The 20,018-nt window shown below is 38.9% G+C and overlaps 2 protein-coding genes across 2 annotated transcripts; one reads left to right on the top strand and one right to left on the bottom strand.

Annotated features, from left to right (window-relative positions):
* Window positions 1-1,097: 1,097 nt before the first annotated feature.
* On the top strand, window positions 1,098-4,148 carry LOC307255481 (dual specificity phosphatase 28-like; the record flags this gene model as incomplete). The annotated part of the gene is made up of 4 exons (XM_080034166.1): window positions 1,098-1,138; window positions 1,542-1,633; window positions 2,030-2,244; window positions 4,044-4,148. 4 exons carry the CDS (start codon window positions 1,098-1,100, stop codon window positions 4,146-4,148), a joined length of 453 nt encoding a protein of 150 aa, XP_079890292.1.
* A 4,375-nt stretch (window positions 4,149-8,523) lies between these two features.
* LOC307255479 (vitamin K-dependent protein C-like) lies at window positions 8,524-12,658 on the bottom strand (the record flags this gene model as incomplete). The annotated part of the gene is made up of 8 exons (XM_080034163.1): window positions 8,524-9,128; window positions 9,803-9,920; window positions 10,450-10,568; window positions 11,011-11,151; window positions 11,487-11,597; window positions 11,863-11,887; window positions 12,129-12,286; window positions 12,589-12,658. 8 exons carry the CDS (start codon window positions 12,656-12,658, stop codon window positions 8,524-8,526), a joined length of 1,347 nt encoding a protein of 448 aa, XP_079890289.1.
* Window positions 12,659-20,018: the final 7,360 nt, after the last annotated feature.

The raw sequence follows: 20,018 nt of genomic DNA, 5'->3' as shown, positions 1-20,018 counted from the left end.
GGCTCTAACTGGGCTCTAGCTCCGATTTTGCGTCGCTGTGAAAGGGGCAACTGATACCTAAATCCTAACCCTCATAGTAATCCAATACCACCAGACATTACAGGAAAACATTTCACTGCACTATGAGTCATTTAACTTGAATTTACCTCCACTGTTCCTTCCTGCACTTGTCAGTGATTGAATTCAATGAGCATTAGGACCCAGAGGAGAGGAGAGCAGCTGCCAGTGCCCATGCTGTAAATATAGCGGTGTGTTGATCAGAAGCAGCTCGGGGTCATGAGGAGACCTGGACAGACCACATCGAGTTGGACCTTCTCTGCTGTGTGAACGACCCAAAAAAGGGAAAGACTTTCCTTTTAAAAAAATAAAGAGAGAGAGAGAGAGAAAGAGAGAGAGAAAAGAGAGAGAGACTGACTATCTGAGGCTGAAGATTAAGCTGCTGTCCTTGTGAGAGGGTGAGGCGTTCACTGACAATTTGTTCTCATAATGCTGGGAATATGTCTGTGTTGGTGCATGTCGATCTGAGAATGTTTAAAGTGTATTAACTTTATTACCCATTTTAGAATATATCCTAATAATTTGTATTAGTTTTTTTTTCTTTTGTGTGTGTGTGTGTGGGGGGGGGGGGGGGGGGGCGGTTACGTACAGGTAAAAAAAGACTGGAAAAATTAACATATGTGTTATGTATTTTAATTGATTATGTATTATTCAAAGCATTCCAGATACTTTATATATTCTAAGGAAAGTCTATTTTGACCGCCAAAAAAACGATGACAATATATCAAAACATTTTCCTTTATTAACATTAATAACATAATGATAATATCTCCTTTTAGATTTTTTTAAAGGTCACATATTTTGCTTATTTTTCGGGATCCAAATTAGTAGCTGCTGCTGCTATCGGTGTATGATTGTGTGTGTGATTGGGTGAATGTGTACAAAACAATGTTAAAGCTCTTTGAGTCTGTGAAAATCAGTGAAAAGCGCTATAAAGGTGTAGACTGTTTACCATTACTGTTGTGTACTGTCACTCTCTCTCTGACCAGGTGGCAGTTTCCAGTTGAGTAAGGAAGCCTGCGAGGGGACAATTCTACAGGATGCTTCAGCTTTGCAAAGTCACCAGTGCTCTGTTCATCAGGTGACTATAACTGGCACTATGTTTTTAGATTTTTTTTTAATACTGTATATGTTTTTGAATGTACGGCGACCTTGAGAGCCATGTAAGGCGCCTCTAAATGAAATGTATTATTATTATTATTATTATTATTGCAGTTTTGCACAATTGTCTATGCACTTTTATTTATATATATATATATATATATATATATATATATATATATATATATATATATATATATATATATGTATTGTTTTACTTTTATTTTAATGACACCAGCATCACCTCAGTAAGAGATGTCTGTTTTTAAATGACTATTACATATTATTTATTCAGGTTCCAGTCATTTGCAAAATCCCTTTTTCATTTCACTGTAAGTAAAATGTTATTATGTGACCAATAAAAAAAACTTTAATTTCATCAGCAACGGTCGCTCGGCCTGCAGTGACGAACTCATCCAGCAGGAGGCGGTGACGCTCTGCATCAACGTGTCCAAGCAACAGCCGTTTCCCACCGGTATGGAATAATAGGATAATCTATGTACAAACAGTATTCTATGTTCTCTACTGTATACTATTTAATGTAATGCTGCATTTTTTGTGTTATTTATTATCTCTTCTGCCATTACTGTAGGCTACCACCAGTATGACTGTGTGTGAATTAATGGAACCTGGAACCCTGTAAAGTTTTTAAAAGGTTCTGTGAGCGAAATTAAAACAAGTTGAGCTTTTGGGTAACTTCTGTCTTTTATATGTTGCTAATTTTATCCGTTGTGTTTTTCATTTATTCTTAGATGTATTTTTCTACAATGCTTTTATTTTCTATTCTCATTGTAAAGCACTTTGTGACCCTGTCTGTGAAAAACGCTAGGCTACATAAATACATTTTACATACTTACTTACTTTCCCACAGCAACGGGCATCAAGAAGATACAGATCCCGGTGTATGACGATCCCAATGAAGACCTGTACAGACACTTTGACCGCTGTGCTGATGCGATCCAGAAAGAAGCTAACCGCGGCGGACACAGTGTGGTTTACTGTAAGAACGGACGCAGCCGCTCGGCCACTGTCTGTATCGCTTACCTGATGAAGCACCGCAAACTGACGCTAACCGACGCACTGCAGGTGGGGCCAGTATATTTTTTTTAAATACTTCATTTATAGATTTTTTCTCATGCACATACACACATAACAAACACTACTCAAGTATCTTTTGTTGAGCAATTACACATTTACTTATTTTTATTTATTTAACTTTTATTTTTAACCGAGAGATTTATACACATACAGTCCACTTCCATACAGCTTTACCACAGTCTGGAAACGGTTGTATTTATTTATTTGTTTATTTGACAGGGACAATGCACAGCTCATTAGCAGGACCAGAGTTAGCTGTAAGCTAATTTTCATCTGTGTGTAATATATTCTACACATTGTATTTTTACTTTATTCTCGAAGTGCAATGACCCTAATCCTCTTAGGGCTGAGCTGTAATTATGGCAGAATGTCTCTTTATTGACCCTGAGGGTAATTGCTTTTGTTTCTGCAGCCAAGTCACATGAAAGATGTAACACGTGGTGTTTAGCTAGATGTAGATAAATAACTAAATAAATGTAGATGTAGGTAAATAGATGATATACTAAATAAAATTCCAGTAATTTTTTTCTTATACTAGTTGTTCCTCAGCCAAGTCGAGGGTCTAAAGAAAAGAGGGTGTTTTTGTACAGATTGTGAAGCCCACTGAGGCTAAATACAATTTGTGATATTGGGATATATAGATAAAACAAATTTTAATTGAAAAGAGATTCCAACAAAATACATTTGTTTTTTCCAACTCCTTTTAAAGGTGCTCCGAGGAACTTTCAAGTTTTGATCATTCTAGCGCCCCCTTAGGACAGAAGCAGTAGCGTTTTTACTACGCCAGCTGTTGTTCCTTGGTGAGCGTATACCCATGACTAAGAACTAAATAAAAATAGCATTCTTTGCACGGATGGTCTTGTTTGCTGTTAGATGTCATTTATGATCATCAGAGGAAAAATTTGACTCTTTCAGAAATATTTCAAAGTTCATCGTAGCACCTTTAAATAGATTATGCCACAAACTGCAGGACAAGGCCTCATTGTTTTCTGCACTGCCGTCAAACGCAGACTCATCCTGTTTGAAGGTCGAAAATATCAGTGTTTCATCTGCAGCAGTGAGTGTGCTGAAAGAGGAGGTTCAGGTTGAGGTGTCTCATTGCCAAGGTGACTGAGTGACTCTATACATTCTCTGCCAATAAAAATGTGCAGCCTGTCCTTAAAGTGCAGCCTGTCCTTAATGTGCAGCCTGTCCTTAAAGTGCAGCCTGTCCTTAAAGTGCAGCATGTCCTTAAAGTGCAGCTTGTCCTTACCTGACTCATTTCGTAACACGTTATTCTTAGAGGTAATAACACGGTCAAAAGCATGACATGACACGTGTTCTGTTACCTGTCCATTCTGTGTGTGCACTGAAAAAAGATTCCAGTGTTAATACACCGTGTAAACAGGCATGTTGCTAGCTAAGGTGGGCACCTTTGTTTACATACCAGTTTACAGAGCCTAGGCTGTGTATTAACACTGATTTTGTTTTTTAACACGCACACACAGTACGCACAGGTAGCAGATAGTGAGAAAATATTCACAGATTTTGACGAAAAAGTGATTTTTAACAACAAGAGTTCTCCAGAATCACTGACTACACCTTTCAATCCCTCTCCTAGTCTAGTTCGGTTTTATTTGTGCAGATAAACAAGATTAAAATGGCAAAAAGATGCACATGAACATACATAAATGCACTGGTGGGACAAAATAAACCCCAAAGAGCTTATGAAGGATGCCCACCTAACATCAAAATACAATAAGGTAAGGTAAAGAAATACTCACTCGCTGCTGTTTTTTCCTCCACAGAAAGTGAAGACGTCGCGACACGTGATCGATCCAAACCCCGGCTTCATGTCTCAGCTGCAGAGATACGAACAGGAGCTCAAGAAGAGACGAGAGACCAACGTCTGACCGTCCTTAACAACAACCAGACAGGCAGACAGACAGACAGACAGACAGACAGACAGACAGACAGACAGACAGACAGACAGAAACAAACCTTCACAATGTCTTGAAAAGTCCTCATGTGAAAACAGGTTAAAATCCGCCTGTGTTACGATCATAATTTAAAACTAAATTAAAAAGATTTTAGTTCAGTTTACGGCAGCCACAAAAACCAGACACAGGTACAGTTAATTTAGACAAATAGAAATATGGCAATTTGAAGACATGACAATAAAAAACAGACAGAATACAGACTGTATTGTTAGCTCTAATATGGACTTAATATACAAATAAGACATTAACGCAAGTCATAATCAATTAATTCGCCCTGCGCTTCTCAACATAAATGCTTAAACAAAAAACGAAGACAGTGAGACATTTACACAGTGTTATAGAGTATAAGTGTATGTAATAGTGTATCCATGAATTAGATCAAATATAATAGAGATTAATAGATAGAACTCAAACAGTAGTTGACGCCAGAGTTAAGTTGCCATGATAATAAATGCAATATATGTAGACTAAAAAACTGTGAACCTTTTCTCTGTAGGTTAGAAATATAACTATTAACTACATTACACACACGTGATATTTATTTCAAAGTAGATTAAGGAATTAATAAAAAAATCCTGTCACATTGAGCCTTATTAGTCTGCGTTATAATCAATAATCAGTTCCATCTGTCAACATTACCATAAGTAACTTTAGGGTAAAAAAACTGTTTAAACAGTAAATGCACAAGAAGCAGTCACTTTGAAAAACAACGTATCTATTGTATTATATCTTCAGGTCTGCATATAGCCTAGAATGTATTTATAATATTTCCTCCATCTGCAGTTAAGCAAATGATGATATCAGAGTTGTATTTTTTTAAATTCTGTTAGCTGATTTTTTTTTTAAACATTCTTTCTTTGTAAAGCCTCAAACTTTACTTAAAGACCTACTTCACCGGTAGAAATATGACTGTGTATTGAACACTGAGATCCTATGTAGTATACATTTGAAAAGATTTAAGAAATCGGTTCATCCCAGCCTGAGAAAAGACAGAAAGAGTGTTTTATGGTCTCACTGTCTAACCCTTTGGGAAAATGAAGAGTTAGAAATAAAAGGACAGCTGGGCCAAGGGAAGACTGAGGGAAGAAAAACTGAATTCATTATATTATAATAGCGATTTTATAATGATAGAACGCTGGTTCCGTATTTATTTCTTTATTAAGGACATGTATGGGTGAAGTATTCCTTTAAGTTTAGTTGTTTCGATGCTGTGCTCAAGCCTTTAAAACAGTATAGCTGCAGTTCCACCTTCTACCTCTAGATGGAAACATGTCCACAGAAAATAATGCAGTAAATTATATACAAACAGGCATGAACTGGAAGATTATAATTATATATTAACCATGAAAAGTCTCCAAAGTACTGTAACTCAGATCCTTTTCCTCCGTAAAAGTACCAACAAACACCACACTGTGAAAATACTCCACTACAAGTAAAGCTCCAGCATTCAAAACCTTCCATGATTAAAAGTGTGTTATTAAAAACAACAACATCTACCTAAAATATAAAAGTAAAAGTGTTGATAGTGCAGCAAAAAAAATCTCGAATACTTTTCTTAATTCATCATATCACCTTAATATTGTCCTAAATACTTATTTTTTTAAGTTTAATATTCATTGATTTTCTTTCATTTATTTTTTATTTTTTATATTTGTATGGAAATGATCAGGTCTTAATTATTTACAGCATTACTTCTAGTATAAATAAAGTATAAAAGGGTTTTGTTTTACTTAGAAGAAGCACAAGAAACAGTTAATATACTTTCTGTTCTGCTCTGATATCTACATCACTGTATTCAAACACTTTGTGCCGCAAAAGACCAGTTAACCATCTGGATTAATCAACTGTGCAGTATCTAGAACATTTTAATTGAACATACAGCCTCGGAAAAAATTAAGAGACCAGTCTGGATTTTTTCTTAAATCTTTATCTCTACATTACTTATTGAAAATGCTCTAAATGACAATATTTTTATTGTAAATTTGGTAGAAATATTGTCAGTAGTTTATATTATAAAACCAAAATGTTCATTCTACTCAAACATATGCCTCTAAAGAGACACTGAACATTTGGAGTGGTCTCTTAATTTTTTCCAGAGCTGTATTATATATGATGATTAATACACTCGCAAGCCATCACCATCGGATGTCTTAGCAAATGAAATTAATACTTAAAGGCCTACTTCACCGGTTTGAATATGAAGGTGTATTGAATTCTGAGATCCTATGTAGTATAAATGTGCGAAAAAAATTGAAATCGGTTCATCCTAGCCTGAGCAGAAAGAGTGTTTTTTTTAACCCTATATTTCTCTTTCTGTGATGTCACGAGAAAGAGAAATATAGGGTTAAAAAAAACACTCTTTCTGCCTTTTCTCAGGCTAGGATGAACCGATTTTTTTTTTTTTTGCACATTTATACTACATAGGATCTCAGAATTCAATACACCTTCATATTCAAACCGGTGAAGTAGGCCTTTAAGCTCAGGTTGCTAAAATGATTTAATGTAGAAAACAGTGTGCGTGAGAAATTAGCATTTTGATGAGCAGCTCCACAATATCACTGTATAAAAAGTATTCAAACTGCTTCACAAACTAATATCAGGAAAATATTAAATGATTAAATGAGGTTTTTCTGAGGAGTTTTGAAATTTTCAAGTTAACTCTGCGTACGGTTAATAATTCAGTGTTTTCTATCGATACTGTGAATAACGATGAGTTTGGAGAAGATAATATTTAACTATTGTCTTTATCTGTGTGTGTGCACGTGTGTGTGTGTGTGTGTATGTGCGTGCGTGTGTGTGTGTGTACGTGCGTGCGTGTGTGTGTGTGTGGGTTTGTGTGTGAGACTCTCAGGTGTGTTTATTTTATTTAATTTATTTTGTGGTGCTTCCATTTAGAGCTGAAAAAAAGCAATAAATTAAACTAGATGTCGTTATAAACCACACCAGACCTCAGTGTAAAAAAGTGCAATAAAGATTCTATTCTATTCTGTAAGTATTGAAGCTTAGTCGCTGTGTGTATAAACTGTGTGCAGCTAAAAACAATAAGGCCTTTAGCACATCTGAACACAATAGGCCTGAATACATCTGTACTGTAGTGTCACTTTAAAAAATGAAATAAAGTCATGTGTTCATCATTCGGTCTTCTGCTTTTATATACTCTGTGAAATGTTTTATCAAGCAATTTAAAGGTGCTCCGAGGAACTTTCATTTTGTGTTAATTCCAGCGCCCTCTTTGGACAAAAGCAGTAGTGTTTTTACCACGCCAGCTGTTGTTCCTGGGTGAGCGTATACCCATGACAAAGACATTAAGAAAAACTGTATAAAAATAGCATTCTTTGCACCGATGGTCTCATTAGCTGTTAAAAGTCATGTGTGATCATCAGAAGAAAAATTAGACTGTTTCAGAAATATTTAAAAGTTCCTCGTGAGCAGCTTTTAATTGAAGTGACGACTAAATGAACCAATCAGAAGCTGTCTTCCACTATAAGTGCGGAATGTTAAGTGAGATCACAAGGCCCTGATTTGCTTTTTTTGTTGTTGACCAAACTCCCCCCCACGGAGATTGGAGAAAGTCCAGACTGGTCTGTGGGAGAGAAACCAACCAACGAGTATAAAGACGTTTCAGTGGCTTTAATGTGTAAATAAACAAGACAACACACATTAGATAGATGGATTCGATAGATTACTTTAATTTCAGAACACATGGAGACATTACACTGTTCATATGGCCAAAACAATTGGAAACATGGAGGCATTCTCAAACTTTTGAACCATTAAAAGGTGATTAGATGTCCAGCTTGAATTCACAGCAATCTGAACGTTTCATAAACAATGCCCCTCAGGTGAAGCATCAGTGATTGTTGATACTTGTTCTTGTTTTCATGACATTGTGGGGACATCAAGAGGTTGCAACATTATGGGGACTTGCTTCACATTTGAGGACTTAATAGTTATACTATTAAAGCCTCCAGGGTCCATTTGTTCCAAAGCAATCTGATCAGATTGGATTGAATCTTGAAAATGGGTTTAAAAGGTACAGTGTGTAATATAGGAGTTTTTAACATCATCTTATGAAGTTGTTGAAACTATTTATATCAACCAGTTGTTGTTGAAATATTTCACATGGATTAATGTCTTAAATTGATAGTACCGTTAATTTTAGCAACATCGAAGAGTGGCTTAAAGTAACGACTCCCACTTGTAATTTAAAATGCAACCGAATCGTCTTGATATAGAATCAGTTTATTAAAAGGGGTGTTAGTTACATCTCTACTTTAACAGCTCAGACTCAAACTACTGTTGTTGATGACTCACTTGCGATTACTTGTGGGAAATTATTTTTGTCCCATTCTTCGCGCACGCCGGTCATCCACTCGTTGTAGTTGGAGACCTTGGTGTAGATGCCCAGCTTGTCCTCCCGTCCGCAGCCCTCGCCCCAGGACACCAAGCCAACCAAGAACCAGGTTCCTCTGTAGAGGGTGACCATCGGACCACCGCTATCCCCCTCACAGGCATCTTTCTTCAGCCCCAAAATCCCAGCGCAGAGGACGTTATCGGAGATGTTTGTGGACATCTGTCTGGCGCACAGGTCTCGGTCGGCTATCGGTATTTTGATGAAGTTGAGCGCGGAGCTGTAGCGGTTGCTGTCCATGCTCTCTTTGCCCCAGCCGGTCACCACTGTCATTGTGCCGTTCAGGTGGAATACGCGTTCGGCAGTTTCTCTGCACGGCAGGCAGACGGGCAGGATGAACTGGGAGAAGGGAACCGGAGTCTCCAGGCGCAGCAGGGCGATGTCGTTGTCCACCGTCCGGCTGTTGTAGTCGGGGTGTTTGAAGGTCTGTGTGACCCGCAGAGTCACCTCGTCACCCTCGTCTAAGTGGCGCTGGTAGTCGCCTGAAGAGAAGGATTAAACAGGGTTTCCCCCAAGAGAATAACATTGGTAACACTTTACAATAAGGGCACATTAATTAATTGTTAGTTAATGCTTAATTGAGGTTTAATAAGCATTTACTATGCATTACTTAACTGTTAATACATGCTTAGTAATAAAAATTAACTAAGTATTAACTAACTGTTAAGCTTAGTTTATGCTTAATAGGTGTTAAGTATGCATTAACTAACCATAACTAGTATTAACTTAGCGTTAACTAATAGTTAACTAATGTAACCTTATTGTAATGTGTTACCAGATCATTTTGAGAGAAAAAACTTTCAAGATAGATTGAGATAAACTCTCTGTCCATCTCTCTGTCTCTCAGTCCGTCGAGTAGATGAAGGCCATGTGCATTTTTTTAAATGTCCGTGTAGGTGTGGACATGGCCTTAGACCACACTGTTTACCCTGAAACTCGAGCTCTAGTATAAGAAGCTTTTAAAAAGCCGAGTTGAGTAAATTTCTTAATGAACAGCAGTACCCAGTTCAATTCATAGGAGAAAATTCTAAATATGCTAAAAATTATCTTTATAGCCTTTACCTATCACTAAATACTGCTTGCAGTCACATGAAAGACCCTTTTTGTTGTTATGCATTACATGGTGTAGTGTTTGTCTGCAGAGTAAAAAACTCACCCAGTCGTACTCTGAATCTGAAGTTGTTGTCGAGGCAGTGAGCGGCAGTCAGGACCCAGCTCTCGTCAATCAGGACCCCCCCACAATGGAATTTACCTCTGGCGTTCAGTAAGAGCGCCTGCACACAAATAGCAGATAATCTCTCATATCGTCACCCTCTTAAAATAATGGCCAAAGTAATTTTTTCATGAAACACAAAAAACGTAACCAAAGATTGAATTTATAATATTTATTAATAATTTCACTTAAACAGGTTGTCAAAAGAGGACTGTTGACATTTCATTAACAATTTCTGTCAATTATGTAACATATTAGGAATAAACCCTTTTTATTAATTTAAAATGAATTGTAAAATTAATTGCCTAAGTAACATTACATTTTGACTTAGGTAAAATAAAATTTCCTAAGCCTCTTCCTACTCCTTTTTAGGCATATCAATGAAATCAATTGAATATACTGTAGGCTATAAGTAATTTTCTTTTTCTTTTTTTGTGAAATAATTTGCACATTGTTATTGTTTATTGTATTTTTTTGCTTTTTTAAATGTCTGAAATCAATCAATCAATCAATCAATCAATCAATCAATCAATCAATCAATCAATCAATCAATCAATCAACTGTAAACAGTGAACATAAAGGTTAATTACCTGCCAGGGGCTTTCTCCTTTCTTGCCCACCTCCCCTCCAGTCATCCAGGGCATCAGGCCGACCCAGGGCTCGGAGTACGAAGACTTATTGATCAACAGCTGACCGCAGGACCGCTGATCTGAGAGAGACAAGGCATATTTGGTTACGATATCTATCTATCTATCTATCTATCTATCTATCTATCTATCTATCTATCTATCTATCTATCTATCTATCTATCTATCTATCTATCTATCTATCTATCTATCTATCTATCTATCTATCTATCTATCCATCCATCCATCCATCCATCCATCCATCCATCCATCCATCCATCCATCCATCCATCCATCCATCCATCCATCCATCCATCCATCCATCCATCCATCCATCCATGGTATTTGGTTCATTCATCTTTCCAGTGTTGATACACAGCGAGCGATTCTACTATAGATAGATAGATAGATAGATAGATAGATAGATAGATAGATAGATAGATAGATAGATAGATAGATAGATAGATAGATAGATAGATAGATAGATATCCAAACTCAAACTAAACGTAATTTTGTATTCCTCACTCTTGGGTTGACATCTCTTGTAGTCGTCCTGCAGGTTGTATCCGCTCACACAGCTGCAGCTCCTGGTCCGGCCGTCTGCACTCTCCACACAGTCATGGTCACAGCCGCCATTATCCACTGAGCAGTTGGTGGCTGTTTGAACTGAACCAAAACACACACAATGGATATCCTCTTCTTTTTTTTTTAGGTGTTTTGACCTTTTTATTTATAGTTTGAAGATTGATAGAGTGATAGAGAGGAACATGAGAGAGAGGGGGATGACATGCAGTAAAGGACCCCGCGACCACTGGACTGAGACAACATGGTGCGCGCTCTACCCACTACACCACCTGAGCGCCCAGAATGGATATCTTTTGACATAGAATTAGCAGAATATCTTTGATTTTTTGTACACATTTCATAGCCAATATCATGGTGGAGGATTCTTTAGATCAGGTTTTAGATGGTCTCAACAGCACACAGAGACAGAGACTCACGGTGATTGCAGTATTTTCCCTCATATCCCTGGTGACAGCGGCAGATGTAGCCTTGGAAAATATCCACACAGTCTCCGTGATCACACAGCTCAGAGATACACTGGTTCCCATCTGAAACACAGTCAGAAAACACAAATACATTTCCCACAATGCTTTGCAGACAAACTGTCCACACAGCAGCAACCTGCAGTAAGAAACCTATTTGAGTGTACTTATCAGGCACATCAACAAAATCATGTCATTTTGATTCAATTTAGTTTTCTTTTCATCTAGGAATGAGTCATCAAGACATTGTGCAACTCGTGCAACCTACTAATGCACGCTTAGACAGGGACTTCACACTCCATGCACACTGAACAGGTTCAGGGTTTCTTACCTGCGTAAACCGTCCAGAACTCCAGCTGTAAACACACAAAACAGCGTCAGACACATAATCCGCTATAAGTCAGTCGATCTGTCTGTCTGTCTGTCTGTCTGTCTGTCTACAGATCTATCTATCTATCTATCCATCCATCCATCCGTCCGTCCGTCCGTCCGTCCGTCCGTCCGTCCGTCCATCCGTCCATCCATCCATCCATCCATCCATCCATCTAGAAACAAAATGTCAAATATAGACAAACACATAATGTGGAATCATCTTACTGTGGCTTCCCTGGTTTGGAAGATCTCTCTGGCTTCTTCAAAGTTGCATCGTTCCTCGTTACACTCGCGCTCCTGTGACGGGGCCTTCAGCTCCTCCATGAACGAGTTCGCCCGCCGAGAGCGCAGCAGCATGTGAGCCTTTGGAGGGTCCGAGAACACTGCGCGCACACACACACACAAACACACACACACACACACAGCCGAGACAAAGAGAAAGTAAAAGTCAAATTTATTTCTATAGCATGTTTAAAAACACCATCAGTTGACCAAAGTGCTGTACAAGATACAATACAATCATATAAGATACATGAAAATAAAAATCTAAAAACGTAGGAGTGTTTAAGAACTTAACATTCAAACCAAACCTAACTTTTAATGCATGAGGATATGCTGAACGATCATTCAAATACTTTTCATTAAATAAATATTGATAATAATGACTCCATCCATACACACCTACCTGACAGACTGAGCACTGACACCGACCATAATGCGACGATGACGGACACACAGATGAGGAGGCGGGACATGGCCTCAGTCTATCCTGCAGCCAAGCAGAGAAAGGCAGATATTAACGAATCACGTCATCTCATTAGTTTTTAGGTGTCTTCTTGGATAGTTTCTAAAACAATGATCATTTTCAGGTGAAAACACAGAGGCCTCAAAACACACACACACACACACACACACACACACACACACACACACACACACACACATACACACACACACACAAACACACACAATCACACAGACACACAGAGCCAGAGAATATCCCTATTTGAACAACCTACAACCTTTGACCCCTCAAACTTAACAATGGACTGCAGAGCCTGAAGCTGTAGCTGTCCTACAACAAGCAGCACAACTACGAAACCCAAGAAACCAAAAGATATAGTCTGTTTTCGAGAGTTTTAGACAAGGCAAGTTGATTTCTATAGCACAATTCAGACACAAGGCCATTCACAGTGCTTTACATGGGCATGGATTGAAATACATCAAGTATAGAATAGACATTGGAAAAGTGTTTCTGTACTTACATGGGAAGAATTCGTAGCAGCTGATAGAGACGAAGGATTGCTCTGTTTTCTGGTGTGTTAATGACTGACTGACAATGTTTACTGAGAGTCCACAGTCTACGGCTGGACATCGTCTGCCAACACTGTCAACACACACAAACCTTCAGCTTTAGAATCCACCCACTCACTCACTCACCTCTGCGTGAGATCAGCCAGAGCCTAGTAGCTTTTCCATAAATTCAAGATGTAACTTCCTTACTTAAAAACCTCATCACAGAAGCCCTACATCAGCTTACTCGGATCAGGATCAAGGCCAAAAGATGTTGACAGTGACCTTATGTAAATGGCTTTCATTTACTATATTTGCATTAACGTTCATTACTTTTCAATTTGCAATACGACTTCATTACATTAAGACAAATATTGAATTTACCTCTGCAGCAATTGCATTAGTATTATAAATTATATTCAGGATTATGCCTGACCTCTCCATTCACGTGTCACTGAACTGAACTCTCTCTGAACTTTGACAATCGATGTAAACTGATGCATATTAATAAAGCAAAGAAATCAACACATGATCTACTAGTCCAGAGCTAAAGATGGCAACAGAGAGCAGATACAATACATAAAAGGCGAAAAAATATGTGTGAAAAAAAAACTCCTGTTACAAAAACACAGAAAACCTTTTTTTTTTTGTGATCATTTTTTTATTTTATTTCAAAAATACAAATTAACAGACAAAAGTACGACATATTTTAAATAATAATATACAAAAAAAAAAAAAAAATACACTTATCCAGTACCCATACTTGTAATAGATACATAGAAGTGTATAGATAAAAGAAAAAGACAATAATAATAATAAAAAAAAAATAGAATAAAGACAGCTAGGGAAATATCTCAAAGGTTACAAGCCACAGTCAGTGTAAAATAATACAAAAAAAAAAAAAAAAAAAAAAAAAAAAAAAGAAAATACATCCCTAACATGTCAAAACAAACAACCAAAACAGAAAGACACCAACCTGAACACACACACGCGCACACACACACACACACACACACACACACACACACACACACACACCAGAGAAATTCTGTCGGTTTACTTAGCAACATTACAGGAAAGGGGTCACTTTAAAAATTCTTTCAGAGAATTAGCGGCAGAGTGCCAGTTGTTTAAATTGGTCTCAGTGGCCTTATTAATCCGAGCAGTTGAAAGTTCAAGATAAATTACATCCAAAAAGGTGAGGACCCAGTGTCTGACAACAAGGGAGTGAGGAGGCTTCCATCGCACCGCAACCATCTTTTTGGCAGCTGTCAGGCCTGCCAGTGCTATACGTATTTTAAGCTTGGTGACATTGAGCTTTGAGAAATCATTCAACAAAAGGACAGGCACAGTCACTGGTATTGTTACTGATATTAAGTCAGATATTATAGATGCCACTTTAGCCCAAAATTGTGACACTGGTGGACAATCCCATATCATGTGAAGGAAAGTGCCAGGAGTTTTCATAGTACATAAAGTACAGGAGGGATCACTTATGGCCTTCATACAGTATAGTTTGCGTGGTGTTAAATATGTCCTATGAGCATAATTAAAGTGAATTTGTTGATGGTCGGGATTACGAGAAGCCTCCTTTATGTTTGCCCACACCTCTCTCCAATCAAAATCTGGGTCCAGATCTGGGTAGTCACTCCTCCATACTCTGTCTAGTGATAAATCAACATATGAGGCCTCCAAAAAAAACGTATACAGTTTGGACACCATACCCTTGTTTTTACCCAGTACCGTAAACAATTTATACATTGGATGAATAGGCAAAGGTTGTTGCCATGGGACACCGTGTGCTTTAAGAGCTGATCTGAGCTGTAAATAAAAAAAAAACGAGGAACCGGGTAGGTTAAATGCAACACGAATATCTTGGAAGGAGCATAAGCCCATGTCATCACAGATGTCCTTTAAATGGCGAATGTTACTGCCACTCCAATAAGATGGTGAGATAGGTCTCCCTCCAATTAACAGACCCTTGTTATTATATACAGGTGAATGGGAATGCAATTTACAGGAGATCTTACATCCCCGTTCAGCTGTGCGCCAAGTCCGAATGAGATGGGAAACAATTGGGCCAAAGCGTAACTGACATTGCTTGTCTGCAATATTAGCAAAGAGGACATCCTGCAGATTCCATGGTCTTACTATATTTTCTTCAATATTACGCCAGGAGACAGAGGCAGTAGGGTCACACCAAACCGTTATTGGTCGAAGAGTAAATGACCAAAAATAGAATTTAAAATTTGGCACTGCAAGACCCCCATCTTCCCTTTTCCTCTGTGTAGTGGTTAATTTCAGACGTGGGCGTCTTGTATTCCAGATAAACCGTGAGATGCTAGAGTGGATTTTTGACCAGAAGTTGACAGGAGGAGAGAGGGGGATCATAGAGCTCACAAAATTAATTCTTGGGAGAATATTCATTTTCACTATTGAGATACGGGCACGAAGAGAATTAGGGAGGCAAATCCACCTATCTATGTCTGCTTTAACTCTGTTCCATGCCTCAGAGTAATTGTGTGTCACAATGCGGTTTATAGAAGGATAAATATCAATCCCAAGATACTTAAAGTGCTGAACAATCGGAACATTAGCTGGAGCTTGCAGTGTTTTAGCTGGCTCATTTAATGGTAAGAGGGCAGACTTGGACCAGTTAATTTTGAATCCTGAAAGACCACCAAACTCCTCACAAATAGACAGCAGATTAGGCAAAGAAAGTGTTGGATTTTCCATAAACACTAAAACATCATCAGCATATAATGCTACATGGTGTTGAGTGTCATTAAAAGAGATAGGCTGTAGGATAGTAGATTGACGAATCATTTGAGCTAAAGGTTCAAGGGAAAGTGCAAAGAGTGCTGGACTTAAAGGGCAACCCTGGCGGGAAGATCTAGTAACCGGAAACAGCGTGGAAGATAATTGCCCAGTGAGCACAAGAGCTGAGGGGTTAGAATACAATACCTTAACCATATGTATAAAACCTTTACCGAAACCCATTTTTTCCAGGACAGACCACAAAAAGGCCCATTCAAGTCTGTCAAATGCTTTCATAGCATCAAGGGACAGCACAGCTGCAGGTTCAGTTTTGACACTTGCAGCATCTATTACATGGAGAAGACGTCTTACATTATCTGTGGCTAGCCTTGATTTTATAAATCCTGTCTGATCACAGTTAACTAGTTCTGGTAGATAGTCCTGAATACGTCGGGCAAGCACCTTTGCGTAAATTTTAAGATCGGAATTTAACAAACTGAGAGGCCTATAATTTTGACATTCGGTTGGATCCTTGTCTTTCTTTAATAGTAATGAAATCAGAGCTATATTTACATCTCTTGAGAAACCCCCTTTATCTATAGAGGCTTTAATCATGTCTAAGAGTAGTGGACCTAGTTTGCTCCAGAATGTAACATAAAACTCAGGTGGTATTCCATCCAGACCTGGGGATTTATTCCTTTGCATTGTAAATACAGCCAATTTTAATTCTTCCAAATAAATCGGGTCATCTAGATGAGTAGAGTCACCTGCTGCAAGCTGAGGTAAGTGTAATTGACCAAGAAAGTGGCTGCACCTTTCTTCATCCAGCTTGATTTCTGACTGATATAAATTAGAGTAAAAGGAGCGGAAAGTCTCATTTATTTGCTTAGGTTCAGTTAAGATGTTTCCATTGGAAGCTTTGATGGATGGGATATCTGCAAAGTGCTCACTAGATCGGATTTTCATGGCTAAAAGGTGACTAGGTCTGGACCCTTGGAAATAGTAGCGCTGTCTAGTTCTATGCATTAAAAATTCAGAGCGTTGTTTTAAGATATCATTTATTTCCTTCTTTACAATGTCCCGTTGAGATGCTGTTTGTTCAGAGTAATTATTTTGCAAAATAGAGTCTATTCTAGCAAAGTCTGCTTCTAAAGTTTTTAATTTGGCAGATCTAACCTTACTTAAATTTGAGGAAAACAATATTGCGTTACTTCTTATGAAACCTTTAACAGCATCCCATAAGACTCTAGGGTCCTCAACTGAGCCTATGTTGAATTCAAGGAATTCATTTAGTTGGGTCAAGAATTGTGATCTATAATCCTCGTTGCCTAATAATGTGGTATTAAAGCGCCATCTAGCGGCGCGTTTTGATATAGGACTCAAAGTAGCCTGACAGAGTATTCCCTTATGATCTGACAATGCAATGGGAAGTAACAATGCATTATCAATTTTTTGGAAAAGTTGCGGCGAAGAAAAAAGAAAATCAATCCTGGAAAAGGATTTATGTCTGCCTGAAAAAAACGTGTAGTCCTTCACTGTCGGGTTGACAGAGCGCCACATGTCAACAAGTCCCAAACTCCCTGCCCAAGACCGTAAGGCCGCAGTTGCCAATCCCTGCTCTCTAGAGGCAGTTGCACTTGAGCGATCGTTTGTATGCCATACTGCATTCATATCAGCTCCTACCACAAATGCATAATCAGTTAGCTCTAGCATTTTTTGTGTTAGCATTGCATAGAAATCTTTATCAAAAGTATTGGGGGCATAAGCAGAGATAAGGGCCACCTTTCTCCCGTTCAATTCCACTCTAGCACACGTCATTCTACCGTCTGTATCCGCCCATATGCCCAACAGTTTCACTTTCAGTGTGCGTCTTATTACAATGGCAACTCCTTTAGTTTTCGTGTCAGCCGAAGAGGAAGCAATAGTATGGTAAAATTTATTAGCAACACGACCAGCATCTTTTTTAAGAAGGTGCGTCTCTTGTAGGAGAGCTAGATCAATTTTCCGACGGCGCAGCATAGTCAGTACACTAGTTCTTTTATGAGGCACATTCAGCCCGCCGCAGTTCCAGACAAGCATATTTAATTCACCCATTGTATATTAATTTTCCAACAACATTTCCGACAAGCTCAAAGACATGACACATTCCATGAAAACAGTCATATGTAAGTGATAATTCCTTCGGTGAGCATTCCAAATCCCTCTGAGGGTTTCCCGTAGTTGGATGTAAACATAACAAACGCAGCTGATTTTCCCCGGTAAAACAGATAAGACAGTGACGCAACACACAACGACAATAAACAAAAAACAAAAAAAAACACACAACGACAAAAAAAGAACAAAAAAAAAGGAACAAAAAAAACAAACATCCATAAACGTAGATTAACATATATCTAGATTGGTCCGTGACCTAACGGACAAGGGGCTGCAAAAGATTAACCAGTGAGGTTCAACCCAGTCCTTTAAAGTATTAACTGTACCGTTGATAACAGAACATCGTAGAGATTAAATTCAGCAGATGCGATAAAATCAGCTACAGAACACTATAACAGGCTATCGTATTCCATGTTGTTAAATCAGAAAAATACACACCTTACCAGTCGACGCTCCGTACAAACGGGGAGAAGAGAGAGAGAAAAAAAAGTAAACAAAGAAAAGCCGAGCTCTTCAGATCGTCAAGCGAGGGTAAAAAGTTGAAAAGAAGTAACAGGACGGCTAAAATATCCGTCCAATACCAAAAATAAAAATAAATAGTCCGTTTTAAGCCGAATAGACAAGTGGTGGTCCTCATCGGTGTTCAGCGGCAACGTCTCTCCTTCGTCCCGTTAGTCCAAAATCATGGTGAAAATCTCAGGCGATTGAGCCTAGCCACATTATAAAAAAACAAACAAAAATAAATAATCCAGTGCTGTGGCTCGTCTCCCGGTCAAAGTCAAGCAATGTGAATTAGTCCAGAGCGGTGTGTATTGCTAATTTCTGGTGTAGATTCCTACTGCATAACCTCAGGACGACGCTGAAGTTGGCAGCTGCTCTCCGTCCGCGTCCCTTTGGAGAGCCTGCGCTCCCGGCAGGGAGGCGATGAAGTCGTCGGCTTCGCTGGCTGACTGGAATGTCTTTACTCGGCCGCCTTCTTTAACTTTGAGCACAGCGGGGTAAAGCAGGAAAAATTCCACACCTTTGGCTCGGGCCGTGTCCATAGCCTGAGAGAACGCTTGGCGACGCTTAACGGTGTAGCTGCTGTAGTCAGGTGAGAAGCGAATCCTCCGCCCGTCGATGGTGAGGGGGGATTTCTTTGCGGCTCGTAGAATGCTTTGGCGGGTGGTATATCGGAGAACATTGAAGATCAGAGTACGCGAGGCACCTTGCTTCTTGAGGTTGTCATTGTAAACACGGTGGGCGCGCATGATCTCCCCCTCAAGGTTGCGCAGGGATGGGAACCACTTTTGCAGCGAGTGTGTGAGGAACTGAATGGCGTTAGACCCCTCGAGGCTTTCCGCTAGGCCAATGATGCGGACGTTGCATCTTCTGTTTCTGTCCTCCATATCAGCTAGTTTAAGCTGAATTGAATCCAGCGTACTCTCATGGTCGGCTAGCATCTTGGAGTTGCCCACAACATCAGACCGTATCTTGACCATATCTGATTTAACTGTGCCAATACTCACAGTAAGGGCTACCAAGTCAGTTTGGATAGCTTTTAATTTGTCTTCTGTGCCTTTTCCCATTGTTTGAAGTTGATCGAAGCGTGACTCAAGGTAGCCACGTTGCTTCTCTAGCACTGCCTCCGCCAGGGCCTCCATTTCAGATTTCCCTCTTGTTACCGGACCTGTTTTAGTTGAATCGGCCATGACTTCTTACAGACAGCTTAAGACGTCGAATGACCAAAAAATAACGTTGTCTCAACGGTATAAAATAATGAAATTGACAATGCTGGGTTGCGCTAAGGAACCTAAGCAGCCATCTTGTCCAGCAGGTCACATGACTCCCCAAAAACACAGAAAACCTGATAGTTACTTTGAAAGGTCAGAAAGATATCGAGAGAAACAAGAACTTCCTCATTGCGCAAGA

Source organism: Ammodytes marinus (assembly GCF_949987685.1).
Source record: "Ammodytes marinus genome assembly, chromosome: 9".
NCBI classification, from domain to species: domain Eukaryota; kingdom Metazoa; phylum Chordata; class Actinopteri; order Uranoscopiformes; family Ammodytidae; genus Ammodytes; species Ammodytes marinus.
The sequence above is the reverse complement of the archived record's forward strand: the minus strand, read 5'-3'. Positions and strand labels throughout refer to the sequence as shown.